Raw genomic sequence first — 22,110 nt, 5'->3', positions numbered from 1 at the left:
ACTTTCCTTAAAGGGAAGGTGCACGTTTGGTAATTGTCGAAGACCAGTCTTCTCACTTGGTGTATCCCATCATAACCATAAAATAAAACGCCTGTAAAAATTTGAGCTCAATTGGTCATCAAAGTTGCGAGAAAACGATGAAAGACAAACACCCTGGTGGGACGAATTTGTGTGCTTTCAGATAGGAATAAAAGACTTCTAGCTAGAAGTCTTTTATTATTTAAGTGAAAAATTACCTCTTTCTCAAAAACTATGTTACTTCAGAGACCCTCGTTTCCCACAATGTGTTATACTATCAACAGCTCTCCAATGCTCGCTACCAAGTCAGTTTTTAAGTTAATAATTTTGTTAATATACCATAACACTCTGAACATATAATAATAAACCTCTGAACATTTTATTTCAAAATTAATGGTGGTCTCGTCTTCGAAATACTGCCGAAAATCAGTAGCGGCCATGTCCACGCATGACGAATGATCCCTAATTAGGAATACACAATCTGAGAAAAGTTAGCTCTTGTTATAACCAAAACTGTTGGCTAAAAAGTGAAATATATTTTCCATAACCGCAGTATTTCGAAATGAAACTGTTTCTAAAAACACAGTATACTATCCCAAACCTGCTGTACACTCTTATAAAATATACCACGTACGTTTTTACTGTCATTAATTTTCAGAGTCATTACCAAACGTATACAGACCCTTTAAGTGAATAACATATCAATACATTCATGACCCTAAACACCATTTATCTCACTCTGAAAAAGCTTCTTACGCGTTCCAAAAAGATAAACGGCTGAATGACTTTTAGTTATCAGGGAATTTCAACGAATCAACGGGGATCAGTTGAGGACAGACCATGACAGCAGAATAATCAAGCGCGGGTGGTTCGGCTCGTGACGCCCGGTAGACATTCAGCAGACCACGCTCCAGAAGATAAACATTACGGTATTTTGGTATGTGGATTTTATATAAAAGTATTCAAGACGAATTGTGTTGGTTGTTGGTCTTAGAGTTTTAATAACGAGAGTATTGTTCGAAAGAATAATTTAAGTCTGTGTATGTGAGATAGTGACATGGAAAAAAATAGTTAATGGTCTGACGTTTCGACCCTAGCAGAGTCTTTCTCGAAGACTAAATGACAATACAACAAACATGAACTCAATTTGTTTTTAAAGACACTGGACACTATTGGTAAGTGTCAAAGATCAGTCTTCTCACTTAGTGTATCTCAACATATGCATAAAATAACAAACCTGTAAACATTTGAGCTCAATTGGTCGTCGAAGTTGCAAGATATCAATGAAAGAAAAAACACCATTGTCACACGAAGTTGTGTGCTTTCAGATGCTTGATTTCAAGGTCTCAAAATCAAATTCGTGGAAAATCAACAGCTCTCCATTACTCGTTAACAGGTAAGCTTTTATGCTAAAAATTATTTTGAGTAATTACCAATAGTGTCCACTACCTTTAAGGATTCCTTATTTTGAATCGATTTAGAAAATTTTAAATTTTCACTAAAAAGCAATACGACAGTGAAAATTTCAGAGTGCAGGAAAAAATGCTACCCGCCTACTTAGAGCTTCAAAAGAAACCGAAAAACAAAACTGTGCTATAAAAATAGATTTCCTTACATGACGATAAACTAAAGTAAATACGACCGATTTAATCGAATTTCGAGTTGGGGATTTAGGGCTGGGAGCACTTGGGGACCGCGCCTGAAAGTACAACGACGCGTCAGGGTAGTTGGGCCACCAAGCCTGTGGGTGTCTGCGAGGCGCTGAGCGGGGCGACCCCGTTCAAGTTCATTGCTAGCTTGAGGGTCTTCCTCGCAAAAGACAAACGCGCGAGTGTTTTATAAACGATACCGAATACACTTGGATCTTTATTTAAGTAAGAGAGGGTCTACCGACTACCCCCCCCCCTCCCCCCCCACCCATATAAAGCTCTCTACAACTTTCCCGCCATCAGTGAACTGGAACAGTTGAGCGTGTCGTGTTAAAGGCATGGACACTATTGGTAATTACTCAAATAAATTCTTAGCATAAAAACTTAGTTGTTAACGATCAATGGATAGTATAAAACATTGTGAGAAACGGCTCCTTCTGAAGTAATGTAGTTTTTGAGAAAGAGGTAAATTCTCACTCAAATACTAAATAAAACTTCAGCTGAAGCCTTTTATGCATCACAAAGTAATGAAACAAGGCTGTTTTTTCTTTAAAGACACTGGACACTATTGGTAATTGTCAAAGACCAGTCTTCTCACTCGGTCTAACTCAACATATGCATAAATTAACCTGTGCAAATTTGAGCTCAATATTGGTCGTCAAAGTTGAGAGATAATAATGAAAGAAAAACACCCTTGTCACACGAAGTTGTGTGCTTTCAGATGCTTGATTTCGAGATCTCAAATTCGAAATCTTAGGTCACGAAATCAAATTCTTGGAAAAAATCGAACTAAAATTCAAATATTTTAGTGGAAAAATTACTTCTTTCTCAAAACTAGGTTACTTCAGAGGGAGCCGTTTCTCAGAATATTATATTGTATCAACCGCTCCCCATTACTCGTCATCAAGTAAGGTTTTGTGCTATTAATTATTTTGAGTAATTACAAATAGTGTCCACTGTCTTTAATCATTCTCTTGCCAATTTGATGAACAATTGAGCCCAAATTTTCACAGACCTGTTATGCATATGTTCGGATACACCAAGTGAGAATACTGGTCTTTGACAATTACCAAACGAGTCTAGTGCTTTTAAACTCTCACACAGTTTTGTCTTAACGAGACTAAAACAGAAATTACGTTTATTTCTCTAACACTTCCGAAGGGGTCCTAACCCCGAGCAGTGGGACGACGCTCGACTCGCCCGTCGTAAAGCGCTTATCAACGGGGAGGGTCTCTGTCGTCAACTAGGTGGCTAGAGGGTGTGAAAGAGTTGTTACTGTTTCCTAAAGTGGGAGATTTAGATTCGAGTGCAGCAGGTGATGCTGTTATGGTGGCCGGTTGATAGATTGGCTGGAGTCTATTTTACACGCATTAACGCCGACAAACCGATTTGTGGCTTGCTCGTTGTTTTGTGATTTAGTGGCTTTGACTTCTATGGTGGTCAGTTTTGTACAAAATGGTTGACGATATTTATGAAATAGCCAATTAGTCCAACAATAAATTCCAATTTTACATTTCTATTTTCTGACACTCGCATTGCACTCATACAGAAACACCAAAGAACCTGCATCTCAGCTTATTACTTAGGATACATTTCATAGAGCTGCTTAGCACAAAACTTTGCTTAGCAAAAACATTCTTCCTTGTTAAAAACAGGATTACCAACCAAATGTCCATGTGATTTTCAGGATAAGCAAACAACAGCTGAATACCAGTAAAAAGCAATATGCAACAAATGGAAATTTGGTTGGTAATCCTGTTTTTATCAAGGAAGAAATATTATGCTAAGCAAACTTTTGTGCTGAGCAGCTCTATGAAATTGGGCCCTGATCACCAAAACATGGAAGGAGGAAAAGGGGAAGACAGAAGCTCATCAGCACAGATGTATCCATGCTATAGGGACATCGGGGTGCTTCCCACTGATCTTCCTAACTAAATGAGGGACCATGATTATGATGATACAATGATTGCAACTTTAATTCAGAAGAAACCAAGTCTTTAGAAAACAGAAAATGGCAACATCTGCCCCATCAGAAGACAGAAAGAATTTGTGGAAAATCCTTTGGATACAAACCTCATTGGTACATCCCACAAGCTTCCAAATGGTAAAAAATAGTTGTCTACAATTAAACAACTCCTTTAACTAAAATGTCCAGTCTATTTTTCAGATTCCTCTTCTAAACTCTTACATTAATTGACAAATAATTCATACCAAAATGGCACTTTTACATTACTTTAACATAATACAAAACGGCTTTCTGCATTCAAAGTGCAATTGTCATCATCCGTAACATGGGTCTACATAAACAACTCATTTGTAAAAAATGCCAGTCCGTTTTTAGATTCTTCTTTTCGTCTTACAACATCTGACAAAATATTCCTTACCAAACTGCACTTTTTACACCACTTTAACAACAACCAAACGGCTTTCGGGTGTTCCTGTTAATTTCACAGACACTTAACACAAGTTCAAGCTATAAAGCATGCAGCGCATACCACCAGCCTGGTTAGTGTCACTCTAAAGAATACTGAGGACATTTTGGAAATCTACCCGGCGTCAGATGTCTTAAGATATTATCGCTATGAAATATGCAAGCTCTTCGCGGTATTGTAAACAATATTTGGGGTCACTGGCTGCGGAGACTTGGAACATGAATTGAGCCAAAAAGTATACTAAATTAACATTAGGTAAGGATAGAAAAAAAGTTGTTATTGAGAGATTTTGGGGTTGTTAGGGATTATCTGATAATCCTTCTTCAGCACTGTTTACAGAATAGGAACAAAGAGAAAACAAGGAAGAGGGTGTTAACACTTCAAGACAGTGTTATGGACACTATTGGTAAAAATCCAGTCTTCTCACTCGGTGGATCTCAACACATGCATAAAATAGCATATGAAAGAAAAAACAGCCTTGACACTCGAAGTTGTGTGCTTTCAGATGTTTGATTTCGAGACCTCAAATTCTAAACTTGAGGTCTCGAAATCAAATCCGTGGAAAATTACTTCTTTCTCGATAACTACGTCACTTCAGAGGGAGCCGTTTTTCACAATGTTTTATATACTATCAACCTCTCCCCATTACTCGTTACCAAGTGAGGTTTTATGCTAATAACTACTTTCGAGTAATTACCAATAGTTTAAAGACTGTCTCAGTTTAATATTTAATATTAAGTTATTTAACTAGCTAGTCTTCAAAGGTACTGGACACTATTGGCAATTACTAAAAAATAATGTTAAGCATACAAATTTACTCGGTAACGAGTAATGGGAAGAGGTTGATAGTATAAAACATTGGTGAGAAACGGCTCCCTCTGAAGTGACGTGGTTTTCAAGAAAGAAGTAATAATATCTCACTACAGGCCTGAAGCCTTTTTGTTAAGCATCTGAACGCACACACATTTGTGCAACAATGGTGTTTTTTTCTTTCATTATTCTCTTGCAACTTCGACGACCAATATTGAGCCCAAATTGTGAGAGTTATTTTATGCATATGTTGAGATACACAACCAAGTGAGAATACTGGTCTTTGACAGTAACCAAAGGTGTCCAGTGCCTTCTTACTCTATGCTTAGATGCGTCTTCGGATCCTCCCCTTCTCCCCAAACCTCCTCCCCTTCTCCCCAAACCTCCTCCCCTCCCTACCACCCCATCTCCAACTTTAACCTCACACATTGTCTTTGCCAGATCAAGGGCCAGCGAGTTCAACATCCTCCATAGTTATCGAAATTTTCTTCACATTTTTGAAAGGTAATCTGTAAATCTCTGCGTCTGTCATTTTAATCCAGATTTCAAGTGAACAACATCAAAAACTCAAGCACCTCCCCAGTCCTAGGAATTCTTCAGCAACCTCTTAAATACTCATGACAAGAAGCTGATAAAATACCGTGAAATAGTCCTTCATCCTTGGTCAAGTCTCAAGTGTAAACAGTCAAGCATTAGCTACGATCAAGTGCTTGAAGGAGAGAGAGCGTGCAATCACGGCTGAGCTACTCGGGGAGATTGGAAGAATCTTACGGGGGCCTCATCTCATCTGTGTTCCATCATCTCTCATTATCGACAACATGAGCCCCTTTATAACTTGACGTCAATAACATTCAAGTCATTGGACACCTTTGGTAATTGTCGAAGCCAGTATTCTCACTTGGTGTATCCCAAAATATGCATAAAATAACAAATCTGTGAAAAATTTGGCTTAATTTGTCATCGAAGTTGCAAGAAATTAACTTAAGAAGAAACATCCATAGTGCACAAAAGGTGCTTTCAGATGCTTGAGAAAGGCTTCAGGCCTGATGAAGTCTTTCTCAGATTCAAATATTCGAGTGAGAAATAATAACCCCTTCGCAAAAACTACTTTACTTCAGAGGGAGCCGTTTTTCACAATATTTTACACTATCAACAGCTCTCCATTGCTCGTTACCAAGTAAGTTTTTATACTAATAATGCTTTGAATATTTCTTACCAAACGCGTCCAGGGCCTTTAAGACCGATGATAATAAAAACCCGGAAAGTTGAAACACACAAACATTATCTCTAGATAGCTGTCTGTTAGTCACTCTGAAGTTATTGTAATGGTTGGGTCCAAGTTTCAACAGCAATGTCGAGTGACCGATAAGTATTTATAGAAATCATTTAAAGTTTAATTTGTAAACATTTCATGTCATTGATGAGTGTTAGTGAATGTGTGGCAGGAATTTCTGTCCCCCCCATATGGCAAACTGTGGAGGAAGGAAGAGAAGGAGCTCGAACGACCCACAAAACCACAGAGTAACAAAAGAATACCCTGACAGCGGCCCTGTCTGACCTGTGGAAAAAGATGGGAGACCTCCAGCTGGACGGCCGATTAACGAGCAGGATTAAATCTCTTTGTACAGAACGTGTGGTACCGCTAGACTGCGCCGTTGCCTTCGTGTAAAGTTGAATCATTGGAGACAAGATACACGTTTTCATAAACCGTTTGTTGTGTTTCACGGAAACATCATGGCATACTTTTACATTTTTTGTGACTTTCCGGTCACTAGCGGTGGTTCAAAATTTGCGTATTAGCACACGAGGGTGGTTGGTATTCAAGCTAATCGAACGCACCCAATATCCGGCAGATGGAATTCCTTGGGACACTGGCTCCTCGTAGTTCAAGAATACAAGACTCAAAATAAGAGCTGTTAGATCCTTATGATAATTTATTCTCGTGATTTTGTTTGTTACAAACAATAAAAGAAGCAGTCAGAAATCACCACTAAAATATATTAGCTTTAATATTTAAAATTGGAGAAAAACATGTCTAGGACTATTTCAATAGCCAATGGAACAATCGATGACAATAATAATATCATTGCATAAGTGAATATTTATAGTGTCACTATTATATACTATAAAATTATATTTCACCACACATTTATAATATTCTATATTATAAAGTTATGAAATTAATGTATGAGTGATTAACTCATTGTCAAATTTACCGAGGAATCGTGGCTGTATTAACACTGCCAGCACTGGGGAGAAAGCTTTGGTCATCACTTGATTTAAAAATATATAATAAAATACTTATTTTAGTAAACTTTAAAATTTGGTGTTGGACAAATTTAAGAAATTCAATACAAAATTACAATTCAATGTCAAATTGATAACATTTGAATTCAATAATTTATTTAAATTTTTATCAAAAATAAACAGTTGCATTTCACTTTGTAAAAATTTCAGTTAAGGCTAACAAACACAGTTTGGCCCTAAACATTTAACCACATTTTTTAATCAATTGAGTAAAAAAGCACCTTCTTGAAGAAGAATTGGTTTTAAAAACCACAAATAATTAGCATTTTAAAGTCAGAATGTTATCTAGGTTTATATATTTATCATGAGTAAATAAAACAATATTATCTGGAAAATAAGTACAGGTATATGGAAGACATAAACCAAACCACCTGACAACTTTCTTCAAAAGAATAAATCAAAGTTCCGTACAGGAAAAAATATTCTACAAACTTGCGTATCTGCAATCAATTACCAATAACCCATAACTAATAAAATCAATATGTTTAGGGACCTAGGCTGGAACAGTAAGAAACTGCGCAGAGGTAACGATTGGGTAAAAGTCTTGGGGCTCCCCAAGGCTGTATTCCACGGACGGGGATAAGACATAAAGTGTTAGAAGGGCTTTTTGGCAGTAATATAAGGATAATATAAGAAGTAAGGAAATAAGGTCACTGCAATCTATCCATGTAGTGGTTGCTTAGTAACTATCTTTGGCGGGTATAAAGTGGCTTTGGCCGAGAACATCTGACCAGCGATATCAATCTCGTACTTAGCTTTGGTTATGAAGTCATGAGTGACCACTGAAGACTGACCGGTCCGAGGGTCAGTGTTATGAAGCCACCCTAGACATAGCATGGAGCCCAAGGAAGCACTGAAGGCACTTGATGTAGTTGTTCCGGCCAGTTGACCGTTACGATAGATTGGCTCTCCACCCCAACACCATAGGTCAGTGTCTACGTTATGATCCTCCAGTATTAAGGCAGCCATACGTTGATGAATACCTTCTTGCTGTTGCTTGATTAGGGCTGACTGACCTATGAACTCTATCTCCTGTCAAAGGTCAAAGTTCAAAGCTTTCACTATTTGGTAAATTTTAAAGGAACACATTGCCTTGGATCGGTCCAGTTGGTCTTTGAAAAGCGTTTGTAACCGTTTGTTATAAAATGCATATGGTTAGAAAGATGTTGTAAAAGTAGAATACAATGATCCCCACAAATTTGCCTCGAAATTGCGTGATTTCCTTTTACTTTGCGAACTAACACGGTCGGCCAAAATTTGACTCCCATAAATGGCCGACCGTGTTAGTCGCAAGCTAAAAGGAAAACCACGCAATTTCGAGTGATACTTGTGTGGCTCATTATATTCTACTTTTAAAATATCTTTCTAATCATATGCATTTGATAACAAACGGTTACAAACGCTTTTCAAAGACCAACTCGACCGATCCAAGGCAATGTGTTCCTTTAAGTTACTTTCTAGATAATTTTTCAACAAAAAATTCAATTCAAAACCTAACAATAAGTGTAAGTATAAGTATATAAATAAAAAAATATAAAAAAAATATTTTGAGTAGTATTGGTTCTGAAAAAACTGGTGGTTGACAACTCCTGAAGAGAGACATTCACAAGGCTTTAACCGAATACATCTCTTGGTTATACTTCCACCATGCAAAGTTTCAAATCCTACTTTTAATTGAGGAGATAATGGAATAGGGGAAAACTTGTTTTAGTATAAACAAAACATGTTTCTAAGACATAACGCATGAAAATAAGACTGACCTTATCAAAATTGACCCTCATCTCTCGTCCGATTTCAAACGGTGTGTTGTGGCTGTTAAAATCAATTCCCCAATATGCGTAGCACTTCTCAGTTCGTAGCCAGCGCAAGGCATTGAAACCAGCTGGACGTATACTGTAATCAGCACCAGTCTTCATTAACAGATCGTATAAATGAACTGCAAACTGGATTGGAAAAATACAAGGTGGAGAAAGTCGGTGATTTGAAGTAAAGAAATAATTAATAGTTTTGTATAAGATCATCAACTTAGACCCACTTCAAAAGTAATCAAAAATTTTGTATCAATTTTTTTTTAATGAGAAATTTCGCCAAACTAACAAGGCTTGACAGCCACTTCAAGGTGAGGGAATAACTAATTTGGGCAGTCAACTCTGATCAACTGTCACCTGGGGCAGACACCAGGTTACCCCCTTAACAGTCCACACAAATGTAGGCTCCTGAGGTGTCATCCACTAGGAGCTTGGCCGGTAGATCAGACTGCACTACCTTCCTAACTTTGGTCAAGTGCCTTGCTCAAGGGCCAGGTGTCATGACTGGGTTTTGAACCCATACTCTGCTGCTGACAACACCAGGGCCCAATTTCATAAAGCCTGTGTAAGCACAAAAATTTGCTTAGCATGAAATGTCTTCCTTAATAAAAAAAAAACAGGATTACCAACCAAATTTCCTTGTGATGTTCAGGACAAGCAAACAACAGCTGAATACCAGTAACAAGCAATATGCAACAAATGAAAATTTGGTTGGTAATCTTGTTTTTTTTTCAGGGATGAAAGTTCATGCTAAGCAAATTGTTGTGCTTACAGGCTTCATGAAATTGGGCCCAGAGCTTGGGTCTTGAGACCTCAACCGCTCAGCCACGACACCCCACAGTGTTTGTCGAAAGATCGTAAGCCAGAATGATATTGAAATTACCTCATTTGGTATGTACAGTACCATACCATCTTCTCCTGCATGGGTGATGGTCGTAACCCGAACATTGGTAGCATAACCTATGTTCATCTCCTGAATACAAAAAATAATATAACAATTTTGGAAAAAAAGTTCATAATAGTGCAAGTAAGTAATTGTCAAGAAAAGTGAAAAAGTAAACATTTGAATATTCATAATTTCATTACTCTGGAGATTCTCGTGTAAAATAACGTGATAAGCTCCTGCGTCATGCCTATGTTTAAACACTTTTTACTGTGGTTATATCATCTGTTTAAACACCCCCCACCAATCAGAACGGGTAAACTGTCCCGGGTATTTATGAATAGTTCTTAAAAAGCACATTTTACAAGAACCGTGTCAATGCCCTTCGCGCTTGTCAACAACATTCCTGTAATCTTTCTCCGTTCTGGAGAGTATACAGCCCTGAGCTAGTGTACCCATTTTTACCCCATGGGTGAAAGAGAAGCAATTATAGTGAAGTGTCTTGCTCAAGGACACAAGTGTTATGACCGGGATTCAAACCCACACTCCGATGACTTAACCACCAGAACTTGAATTAAAAGCTTTAAACCTTTCATACATGAAACCCTATTTACATGTGATTATTTTTTATGTTAATTCTGGTCAGCTAATCCTGGCCTTCACATCTAATATGTTAATTCTGATCAGCCAATCCTGGCCTTAACATCTAATATGTTAATTCTGACCAGCCAATCCTGGCCTTAACATCTAGTATGTTAATTCTGGTCAGCCAATCATGGACTTAACATCTAATATGTTAATTCTGATCAGCCAATCCTGGCCTTAACATCTACTATGTTAACTCTGATCAGCCAATCATGGACTTAACATCTAATATGTTAATTCTGATCAGCCAATCCTGGCCTTAACATCTACTATGTTAACTCTGATCAGCCAATCATGGACTTAACATCTAATATGTTAATTCCGATCAGCCAATCCTGGCCTTAACATCTAATATGTTAATTCTGATCAGCCAATCCTGGCCTTAACATCTAGTATGTTAATTCTGGTCAGCCAATCCATGTACTCCGTTGGTCACTCACCTTGTATGAGAAGGGTTTGAAACTAGCCATACTGAGTGGTGTACTGGTCAGTTTCTGCAAGACATTCCTGGCTTTAGGACCCAGGACGTTCAGACCAACGTATTGATCACTAATGTCATGCATAGCCACTGAGCCATCCGTGGGGAGATGACTCGCAATCCAGTTGATACTTTTGACTCTTGACTTAGTAGGACAGATAAGAAAATACCTGCAAGGAATTAAAAAGAAAGTAACAGGCATGAACTAATAATAACAATAATTTTTAAAACATTTATAGATCACTTACTACTATGTATGTTTCGCAGTGCTACAACCAGACTATTCAGATTGCAAAACAGATGGGTTTTAAGTAAATCATTGATTTAGTATCCAGTGAAGGAGCATTTGGTTGTGGGTGGCCAACTTGTCCAAACACAACAGCTCACAAATTTTGATTGGTCGAGAGGAGATCAAGTGGCCATGATTAAACGAGTGATATAAACCAGTCAGTGTTTAAACATAGCCCGAGGCAAAAGAGGCTTTCAGATAGTTAACCTCACTCGCAGATTTCGTTTCCCACTATTTGGCTTGTACAAACTTGCAGAAAAGTATTTTTACACATGGCAAAAGCCCAAGCATTGACCATTTAAGATATATTCAATTCAATTTCAGTCCACACCAACATTAAGTTCATACTACTCTTAAAAAAAAAAAAATTAAATACAAAATATTAAAATAAGCAAAATACTAACTTGAACAGAAGATATCTATATAAATACTAGTATAGACCAACCTGTCCCGTTCACAGCGTGCAACACTACAGTCGTTCTCATATCCACCAAACTCGTGGAGCATTCCGGAGTGAACCACACTTCCTATTGGGATGTCCATGGTATTAGGACACAGTCTCTGCAGTAGAGATGTTGTCCCACTGCCCTATGATCAAAGAGGAGAACACAAGATAGAAATGACCCCAAATTACTTCCTTTCCACTGACACAACTCGTCAAAATAATTAACTCTGTAACTAATTTTCCCTGTTTTATATTTGATATTTTGATATTTAATGAGTAGGGTAGATGGCCTTAGCTTTCGATCCAAACAGGACCTTCTTCAGAGGCATAAAACAAGTACAAACAAATACATATCCATTTATAGAAAAAAAGAAGAGCAAAGGATTAAGGTAAGGCATCCAGAAAAAGCGGGAAAATATAGCCAATACTACTCAAAAGAGCTTTTCACTTGGTGTTACCGCAAACCTCACCTAATTAAGTCTAGATATGAAATTTACCTGCAACTCCAATTTTGTAAACGGTGTCATATCCATTAGGCAGACAGACTCCCGACAGGCCCAGTACTCGGCCTTCACCATATCAAACCAGCCGGGCTTACTGAACGTTCCTTGTTGTATTTCCTCAGTGAATTCATCTGAAAATAAAACACCAACTGCATTGGTTCTGTGTATTTTACATTTCCGCTATGATGATTAAGTGTTGGTGACTACCTCTCTAACCAGGGCCCATCTAAAAGTCTTCTCTCTATTGGGTTCTTGGCTAGTACAGTGACTAAGTTCCCTTTTCTGGCTTCACAACCAGAACAAATGAAATGAAATGAAATGAAATGAAAGGAAATGAACAACTTGGCCTCTATGAGTAAGTCTACATGCTTTGATAGAAATAAATCTTGCCAAAAATAGTTAATGGCCTGACGTTTCTACCCTAGCAGAGTCTTTCTCAAAGGCTAAATGACAACACAACAAACATGAACAGGTATCTAAGTGAAACATAAGCCGTGAAGTGGAAATACATGAATGGGGTTAGAAAGCATACAGAAAAAAGCAAGGGGTAAACAATGAATAGGGGACAAAGGGGGGGGGGGGGTTGTAGAGAAGGGACTGACTTGACCACAAGAAGATGGAAACACAAAGGACAATATCAAGGGTGGGGAGGTGGGGGAAAAAAGTAATTAAGTAGTGAATGAGGCTCAGGCTAAAAGGCTATGGGGAAAAAAGGAGACGGCAAAACAAAAGGTTTATTAGTCGTTTCCTTCTTGGATGTTCAGACCATGGGTTGAATGGTCTGGAGGCGTCTAATCCAGAGTTTCTCCCTACTCAAACGCACAGTCTCTCTGTGGTTGCCTAGTGCCTCTATGCCCTGTAAAATCATGTCAGAATCTGAGTGATTAGGAAGATTGAAGTGATGTCCTACAGGTGTTTCCAGCTTTTGGGTCTTGACTGTAGATCTGTGGCCGTAAAAACGCCTCTTGAGAGTAGTTCTTGTTTCACCTATATATTAATAAATAAGGAATAAATCTTAATACACATCACAAGCTTCAGATGTAAACCATACTTGGATTTTTTAGCATGTACATGTAACAAGTAAACCTGGTCAACTATGACTATTTTGATGAGTCTCTCTGCACAGTACTGGCTCACAGTGAACGTGTGATGATCAGACAATGTTGAATATTCATGAGTCTTACAGGCTCAATTTACTCTAAATATTGCATAAAAAACTTCAGAGGATGAATACTAAGAAATGATAACCTTACCTGTATCCCCTTCTTCCATATACCATAAAGGTCGTTCCATGCCCATAGTCTCCCCGAATACCGCCCCCGCTTGGGCTAGCCGGGCGTAGAGCGGTCCGCATCGTAGCTTTCTACCCGTTCTGTATTGAGTCTCTGGATAGCCGATCTTACTGTGTTTTCCTGATTCACAATAACATCATTAAGACATAGAATAGACAAGTCAGAAACTAGCATCTGAACATCAAACTGCTTTCTACCCTGGTCATTAGTGCCCTGGTCATTAGTGCACTAGTCATTAGTGCCCTGGTCATTAGTGCCATGGTCATTAGTGCCCTGGTCATTAGTGCCCTGGTCATTAGTGCCCTGGTCATTAGACCAATAACATTCCTTTTTAATCTTTCTCTTATAGCCCTGAACTGCAGTATCGTGCTAGTGGCTTTTCCATTTCACAGTATCAACCTGTACCCTCGCAGGTACTCATTTATACCACTGGGTAAAAAGAAGCAATTATAGTAAAGCATCTTGCTCAAGGACACAAGTGCCACCACTGGGACCCGAACCCACACTCCGATGACTTAACCACCAGAACTTGAATTCCATGCTCTTAACTACTCGGCCATGACACCCTTTGATAATTTCATAGAAGCTTCTTACCTCCTATTTCAGCCGCTAACAAATTATAGAATTCAAACTGCCCCTAGCTACCGGGCAATCTTGGTGGTCTAGTTGGTAAGACACTGCTCTAAAATTGCAAAGTTTGTGGGTTTGAACCCCACCCCAGTGATATGCATGTTATTTTTTTCACAGAGTTTTGGAGAGTACTGAGTATCACTGCTAACACACAACGGTGTGAATGGTAACTTAGTATATGGGTAAAACCGAAATTACTATTTTTTGTTGTCGATGCAAGTTTCTATCTATCAAAATTTCAAAGAATCTTCTAACCTTCTATTTCAGTGGCTCTATCTCGTAGATATTCTTTGTTATTCTGCTGTGGTAAGAAACGCTGAGGATTCATTGCCCAGTATCCAATCGATGATCTGCCTTTAATGATGATCTCTGCTAAAAGCTCTCCAACTCCACCAGACAGTGTCATACCGAGAGAGTTGAAACCGGCCATCAAGTAATAGTTCTTTATCTACAGTGAAAATGAGGTATAGATTAGGTATTTATCAGATATATGGCGTGTCGTGGGCCTGGCGTTCCAGTTCAGCAGACCCAAGCTCTGCGATCACCATTCTCCGCTTACTGTGCAAACGCCGAATTCTGCACTAGCTGAGTAAAGCAAAAAATGCCTAGTTACCTTGAGTACGCACAACACAAGCAAAAAGGGTCTTCTAACCTGCGAAATACGTTTTAAGCATGGAATTCCGGAAGCGCAGATTCTTTGCGTACAGTAAGCAGAGTCTGTAACTGGGCCCTGGGGGTTACCATTCTTAAGCTTGCTTCATACTGCTACAGCGACACCGTCTTCAGTGTAAGGATTACATTTTCTGAAATGTGACCAAACAATGTCAAACTCCTTCCCTCATCTCCTCTCTCTATAGCCCTTTTCACACTCCTCTATGGACCCTGGGGAACAATGGCCGGCCTTTTCACACTATGCTCGCCTCACCCCAGTCTGCCCCAGTCTGCCCCAGCAAATGGGCATACCCCTGGGGATAGCCAACCTGCTCTGGAGTAGGGGTAAGCGCAAAGCCCTGGGGTAATCTTGAAATGGGCAACTGAAACCCCATGGAATAAGAACCTAAGTGGGGACAGTGCACCAGGGTAACCATAAGGGTAAAACAAGTCCAACGGGCCACCCCCGGGATGTATTCCCCGGGGATAGGGGCAGTGTGAACAGGGCTTTTCATCTACATCATTCATACCTCAGGTGCTTCACCAAAGAGACAGACGTGATCCGGAGTGAATGATTCTGGGCCGGTAAATAACTGTCTGACCTCCATCTTGGAAGAAGCGGGGACTCGATGAAGCAAGGCTTCAAGATGAGGCTCTGAAATCACATAATATTTATATGGAATAATTTAAAAACATGCAACAATAATTCTTTGTCCTCTGTGAGCTTAAGCAAGTTCAAGCTCAAAAAGGGCGAGGTTGATTTGCTCAGAAGATACATTGTACACTGGATTTGTGACAGCTGGGGAAATATATCTACATGCATAAGGGACAGGGAGATCTTGGGACAACTCAGCCGCAACATCATTGACCGAGGACATCACTCGATATCGAAGAAGATTGGTCATCACTTTTAAGGCAGCAGACACTGTTTGTAGTTACTCAAAGTAAATTGTTAGCATAAAAACTTACTTGGTAACGAGCGCATAGGGACTTCTCTGTGATTGTGATATGCGCTCTACAAAAATGGTTCATTATTATTAATGGAGAGCTGTTGATAGTATAAAACATTGTGAGAAACAGCTCCCTCCGAAGTAACGTGGTTTTCGAGAAGGAAGTAATTTTCCACGAAACCTCAAGAGTTAGATTTTGAGGTCCAAAAGTGAAGCATCTGAAAGCACACAACGACATGTGACAAGGGCGTTTTTTTTTTCTTCCATTTTTTTCTCACAGCTTCGACAACCAATTAAGCTCAAATTTTCACAGGTTTGTTATTTTATGCATATGTTGAGATACACCAAGTGAGAAGACTAGAGTTAAAGAACTCTTCAATTCAGGTTGTTTGTATCTATAATAAAAAAATAACTTAGCAGACAAAAATGAAGACTCACGGAAATGATCCCAATCCTCAGGTAGAGATAGAAACTCTGACTTCTCTGGAATGCCGTTATAAAATATCGGCTTAGCTTCACTGGCAAAGCAACCACACATCAAACCACCGCTCCATTCTCGCAGGTAATTTAAGCTGTCATAATCACGGACATCTGCAAAGATTAAACACAGACAATTAGTTAATAGTAGTAACAAGCAATGGTGAGCTGATCGGTAAATGAAGTTTATACATTATCAATCCATCTTAAAGGTAGGGTCATAGATAAGTTTTTGTCAATGAAAAGGTGATTTATAAGCAAAATATTAATAAAAATACAAGTAGGATTTGTTACTTTGCGTGGTGGAAGTATAACTAAGTGAGGGTTGTGGTAGCACCATAATGTTCAAGTAATGTTGGTTCTGAAAAGAATCAAGTATAAATAGGTTTTCATTTTAGCCTCTTCTTGAAAATTAACCCTCCTCAAAAGAGATAGTGCTACCACAAACCTCACCTAAGTACAACTAATTGTTGTGGTAAGCTATATGAGGAATTTTGAGAGGGAAAAAATATATTGAAATGGATATACATACATGGCGTCTTGAAATTAACTCCATCTAAAGGTTTCATTATCAGGTACATGTGTGCTGTAGTGTGCATGGGTACGTTGACTACCGGTGAACTCATCAAACCAACGTCTCTACCCCACTGTAAGAAGTAATCGAAGGGAACCAGTGAAAACATGTGCAAACAATGTCAAATTAACAAGACAAAAGCTCCACAAAAATAACTACATTGTGACACTGTGGCATGTGGTGGCCTAGCGGTTAAGAGCACCAGACTCAAGCTCTGGTGTTTCTGACCAGCAGAGTGTGGAACCAACCATGATGCTTCGTCCTTTGGATGGACGTAAAGTAGTTGGTCCTGTGTTTTGTGTAACACACATAAAAGAACCCAGTGCACATATCGAAAAGACTAAGGGGTTCGCCTCGGTGTTTTGTTCGGCAGTACTTTGCGCCACAGCAACTTGTTAACTATAAATTGTTTCATGGTACTTTAAAGGAATATGCCTCATACTTCAAAACGTAGCTCCACATACCTCAAAAAAAAATCCAAGGAAAAATACCTAGTGCTTTGATACTCCACTTAGGGGTGTGATAAAGCGCTATAAATAAGAACCAAGTATTATTCTTAACAAATTTGAGACGTGACTAACGGTTCACAGAAACATGATATAAAATTGAAGAAAAACAAGTTTTTCAAACCTGTCCAGCTGCGTTGACGAAGTATTTGCACTTGATGTCCCCAAGAGAGGTCTGAACCAGAGACACTGTCCCCTTCTCCGACAATATTCTATTGATTTTCACACCTTCAATCACTTTCACACCTGTAAACAACAAAGAGAAAATATATTCATTGCAATCTTCTAGTTTTCAAGAAACTGCCAAGGTGTGGGTTTGAGTCCCATTATTATTGTTGTTGATATGCCTACATGAGGCTGCTAGATACCTCTATTCTTGGCACCTCTCGCAAGAGACATAGCCGTATTGGTTGGATCAGTCACTCCATCTTGCGGAAGATAAATGCCTCCTTCAAGATCGTCTGTTCTTAACCATGGTACCAAGGAGTTAATCTCAGACGGAGCTAGCAGAGTGTGCTCTAAATTTCTCGCTCTAGCAGAAGATAAAACCAGATATTGGTTAACGAAACCTAGTCGAAGGCAACCATCAATCAAATTATCATCAAATCATAATGAAATCTTCACCTTAATGATGAAATTGTCATGAAATTGTCATGAAATCATCAATAAATCATCATCATATTTTAATGAAATTGTCAATTAATCATAATGACGAAATCCTCATGAAATCACAAAACCGTGCTGAAATCATCATGAAATCATCATGAAATCGTCATGAAATCATCATGAAATAATCATGAAATCATCGTGAAATCATCACCAAATCCCAATGACATCATAACAAAATCATCATGAAATCATCATGGATCATCTTGAAATCATCACAAAATCATAATAAAATCATTGTCAAGATCGTTATCAAATCGTTGGTAATGCATATTTTGTTTCTTACTTTGCCAGTGCTGCATTCCTTTTGATTTCTATCATGCGATCCTTGGTTTGTGCTACAATCACCGACCCAGTTTTGGTATATCCTGAAATAAACAAGGCACAATGAGAACAAAATCCCAGAGACTGCTATCCATAGGGGTCAGCCTAAAAGCAAGGTTTACTGGAAAATAAGAAGAATTTTAAAACAATTTTTTTTATATAAAAATAATTTAAAAAAAATAATAATATTGAAGTCTTATATAGCGCATGTATCTACCAAACAAGGTACTCAAGGTTACAAACGTTCAGAAAGATAAGATATTGCAGTGATGAATTCTGAGACCCAGGTGCTTTGGCGCATACAGCAGCCACAGCCAGGAACATCGGGGCTCGTTGCCTCCTACTCCTGGGGCTGAAACAAGGTAACCCCTTTACAGTTCAAACGTATGCAGGCTTGGGTATCATCAGTCCGAAGCCTGGCTGTTAGAGCAGAAAGCACTACCTCCAAAACTTTTACGAATCAATCATGGCAAAGTGTCTCGCTTAAAAACAAAAGTGTCACGACTGGGACTCGAACCCACACTCTGCTGATCAAACACAAAGGCTTGAATCCGGTGTGGCGGTTTCAGTCTTCCGCCGTGTTCAGTTTTCCAAGTGACGTAGTTGGACATATCATCACGTTGTTCGAACAGTTTTAGCTTTCCGGCGTGTTCAGTTTTCCGGGTGACCTGTCAGATACCGCCGCGAGTACCCTGGCGAGTACTGCAGTTCTCTCAGCAGTGACCCCAAATTGTTTATTATGACGATTATTTTCTGTGTAGTCACATAATCTCTTGTCCCATCTTTACATGTATTCATGGGTACAACTTTAGGCAGGTCACACTCTGCTTACATAAAAACCCAACCCATACGATCCACGCGTTTGCCGCTAGTTGTACTTGACTCGTGGACGCCGCCATGACAGCTACCGGAGGGTAACGGATGACTCATACGTCACTAATAATAGACTACTTTCGCTTGCTGTGCGGAAAGTTGAAACCGCCACACCGGTATAACATTCCCGATTTTCATCCAAGATTGACTTACCAGTATTAAGCCCAGTCTCTTCCTCGAGTCTGGCATAAAGGTTTGCAGTCCTGAGGGATAGTGCAGCATGTAACGAGTCTTTCCTGAATAGACCAATAAGCCCTGCCGCATGCCACGTTGTACCACAGGTTAAGCTGTATACAAAAACAAATCAATGGTTCTTGAAAACTATTGGTCATTATTCAAAATAAGTGTTAGCATAAAAACTTACTTTGGTAACGAGCAACGGAGAGCTGTTGATAGTATAAAACATCATGAGAAACGGCTCCCTCTGAAGTAAGGAAGTAGTCATTTCTCACTAAAATATTAAACAAGACTTTGCAGCCCTTTTTTTTAGGCATCTGAAAAGCACACAAATAATGTGCAGCAAGGGCGTTTTTCTTTTTCATAATTATTTTGCAACTTCTATGACCAATTGAGTCCAAATATTCACAGGCTTGTTGTTTTATGATTGTCATGGGTTCGATTCCTGTGGATTTTTTTCCACAGAACTGTGTAAGGGCAGGACCTGGGCCCAATTTCATGGCTCTGCTTACCGCCTAATTCTGCGCTTATGATCACGATTCCCCGCTTAGGTGCAAGTGCCAAATTTCTGCGCTAGGCTTGTAAGCGTAGAATGCCTAGTAACGCGGAGTACGCCTGCGCATAAGCCAAAATTTGCCGCTAACCTGTGAAATACGCTTGCTGTAAGCACAGAATTTCCTGCTTCCGTAAGCGCTGATTCTGTGCTTACGGTAAGCAGAGCCATGACATTGAGCCCAAACTTCGCTCTCGAAGGGGCACAGCAATTTCCCTCATAGTAAGGGGCACCTACGAGCGAAATGTAAATTTGTATTGGATCCTTGCACAGGGCAACACAGCAAAAGCAAAGGGCACCTTGGCAATTGCTGTTGGTGCTGTGGGTTAATTCGAGGACTGTATAAAAAATTAAAAAAAATTCACACCAACCTTCCTTGCTCCAGAAGTACCACATCAGTCAATCCTTGCTTAGCAAGATTGTAAGCTGCTGACAGCCCAGCTATACCTCCACCACATATCACTACCTCAGCCTCTTTGGGGAGCTGGCCTTGTTGAGCATCTAGTGTGGACTTAGAGCTATGGTGACGATGCAGCACTGATGGCACAGTGCTCGTCGGGTATTTGTAGGCATGTTGAATACATCGAGTAATACGAGTTGAGTATGTGTGCAGCATGGTTGGTATTTGGACATCAGTGATGGGTCATGGTCGTCATACTGAGAAGTTCAACAATGAGAGTATATGCAACAAAAAACGACCAATACAAATTCTCATTCTATCCAACAACAGTTAAGATCTGGAACCATCTTAGTTTTTTTTTATATCTACCCTCAACAGCGGCCTACGTAATATGTGCCTTCCACCTCAACATTCCAACATGTCGCCCTGCTGCTGACTAAATAGAGTCCTACGACCTCTGGCTGACTCAAGGATGCTGTAAACCTAGCCCCCAAAGATAAAAAGTGCCAGATAAGCTGGAGTGTGACACTATTTAGATGATTTATTGGGCTCCCAATAAAAAAACTTTAAAAAGGTTCGTTTCGCTATACTCTCCATGAATGATAGCGGAACGAACCTCATACTCTAGGAGTAGGTCTACTGTAAACCCAAGTCTGGCTTTCAAGAAATACAGCATAAATTTGCTGTTTCTTTTTCTTTTATTTCTATTCACACCGTTGACCAATGACATCACCAACGCACCCAGTAACGACGTAACCCTCCTCCTCCAGCTCCGCCGTCGAGAGGAGGGCTACGTTACCGCAACTACATCCCAGTTTAGTTTCCTAGATGAGCTGTAAAGTGTAACCATTAATTATAGTCCTTAATATGCATATAATACTATAGGGATTGTTCAATGTCAAGAGAAAAACTGTTTTGTACAGTACTCACTCAATATTAGTAATTTTTATTCAGCAGGTCAGTCAGCTCAGCTGCTGCAACAGAGGAGTCCAACCTGGGCTATAACTGGGGCGCTGTATTCCTTTTTTCAAAATTTTGACATTAACGGTCATACTAGTTGCGATAATCGTAACCCTCCTCCCAGCGCCCGTCGGGAGGAGGGATACGTTATCGCAACTACGGTCAGACTATAGCACGACCGAAAATGTCAAAATTTCGAAAAAAAAGAGTACAGCGCCCCAGTTACTGGGTCTTTACTATACCATTTACTCTATGACTATACCTGGGCTAAGTAAGAATTTGAATTAATTAAGAGGCGCTCCAACCCCCCAAAGTCAAATTCAGTTTTGTAATCCACCCATTTCTTTAATTTAACCAACTTCCATTGCAAGTCTCGGGAGTCTCTACAATAGACATGGAGTTATAACGGTGTATGCATGCCACTGTGGTTAATATAAATAATAAATACTTTTCTGTTTTCAATTCAATTCAACAAGTGCATTTTTTTTTCAGAACTTACTCAATTCATGGAGGAGGAAGAAAGAATTGTTCCTTGCCGCCCTGGTTGGATAAAAATAAAATAGCTAAACTTCATTGCGACTAGGGCTACATCACCATGGAGGAAGAACACGTACAAGTCTAATCTGATAACCGTTGTTGTAGGTTATCTCGTTTATTGATATATTTTAGACAATTTGTGTCTACTAAAAAGAAACGTGTTGGCGATAGTGTGCACAACGTGTACGTGTTTTTGTACTTGTACACAAAACGTGCGGCGCCCCCTACGATCTTTGGTCAAGATAAACCACAGACTCGTTTCCTAGTCCTTGC

General features: G+C 39.3%; 1 protein-coding gene across 1 annotated transcript; it reads right to left on the bottom strand.

Moving 5' to 3' along the window:
• Window positions 1-6,825: 6,825 nt before the first annotated feature.
• LOC117289684 (pyruvate dehydrogenase phosphatase regulatory subunit, mitochondrial-like) lies at window positions 6,826-21,996 on the bottom strand. The gene is made up of 17 exons (XM_033770917.1): window positions 21,800-21,996; window positions 20,312-20,597; window positions 19,364-19,497; window positions 18,300-18,381; window positions 17,716-17,879; window positions 17,472-17,593; window positions 16,800-16,914; window positions 16,229-16,381; window positions 15,371-15,495; window positions 14,445-14,637; window positions 13,521-13,679; window positions 12,262-12,398; window positions 11,765-11,907; window positions 10,993-11,200; window positions 9,908-9,997; window positions 8,977-9,159; window positions 6,826-8,248 (listed from the first exon to the last, which is right to left on the bottom strand). Exons 2-17 carry the CDS (start codon window positions 20,554-20,556, stop codon window positions 7,877-7,879), a joined length of 2,625 nt encoding a protein of 874 aa, XP_033626808.1. The 5' UTR covers window positions 20,557-20,597; window positions 21,800-21,996; the 3' UTR covers window positions 6,826-7,876.
• Between the last annotated feature and the right edge of the window lie 114 nt (window positions 21,997-22,110).

This window comes from Asterias rubens, chromosome 4, assembly GCF_902459465.1.
Source record: "Asterias rubens chromosome 4, eAstRub1.3, whole genome shotgun sequence".
NCBI lineage: Eukaryota > Metazoa > Echinodermata > Asteroidea > Forcipulatida > Asteriidae > Asterias > Asterias rubens.
Note: the sequence above shows the minus strand (reverse complement) of the source record. Positions and strands in the feature narration are given on the sequence as shown.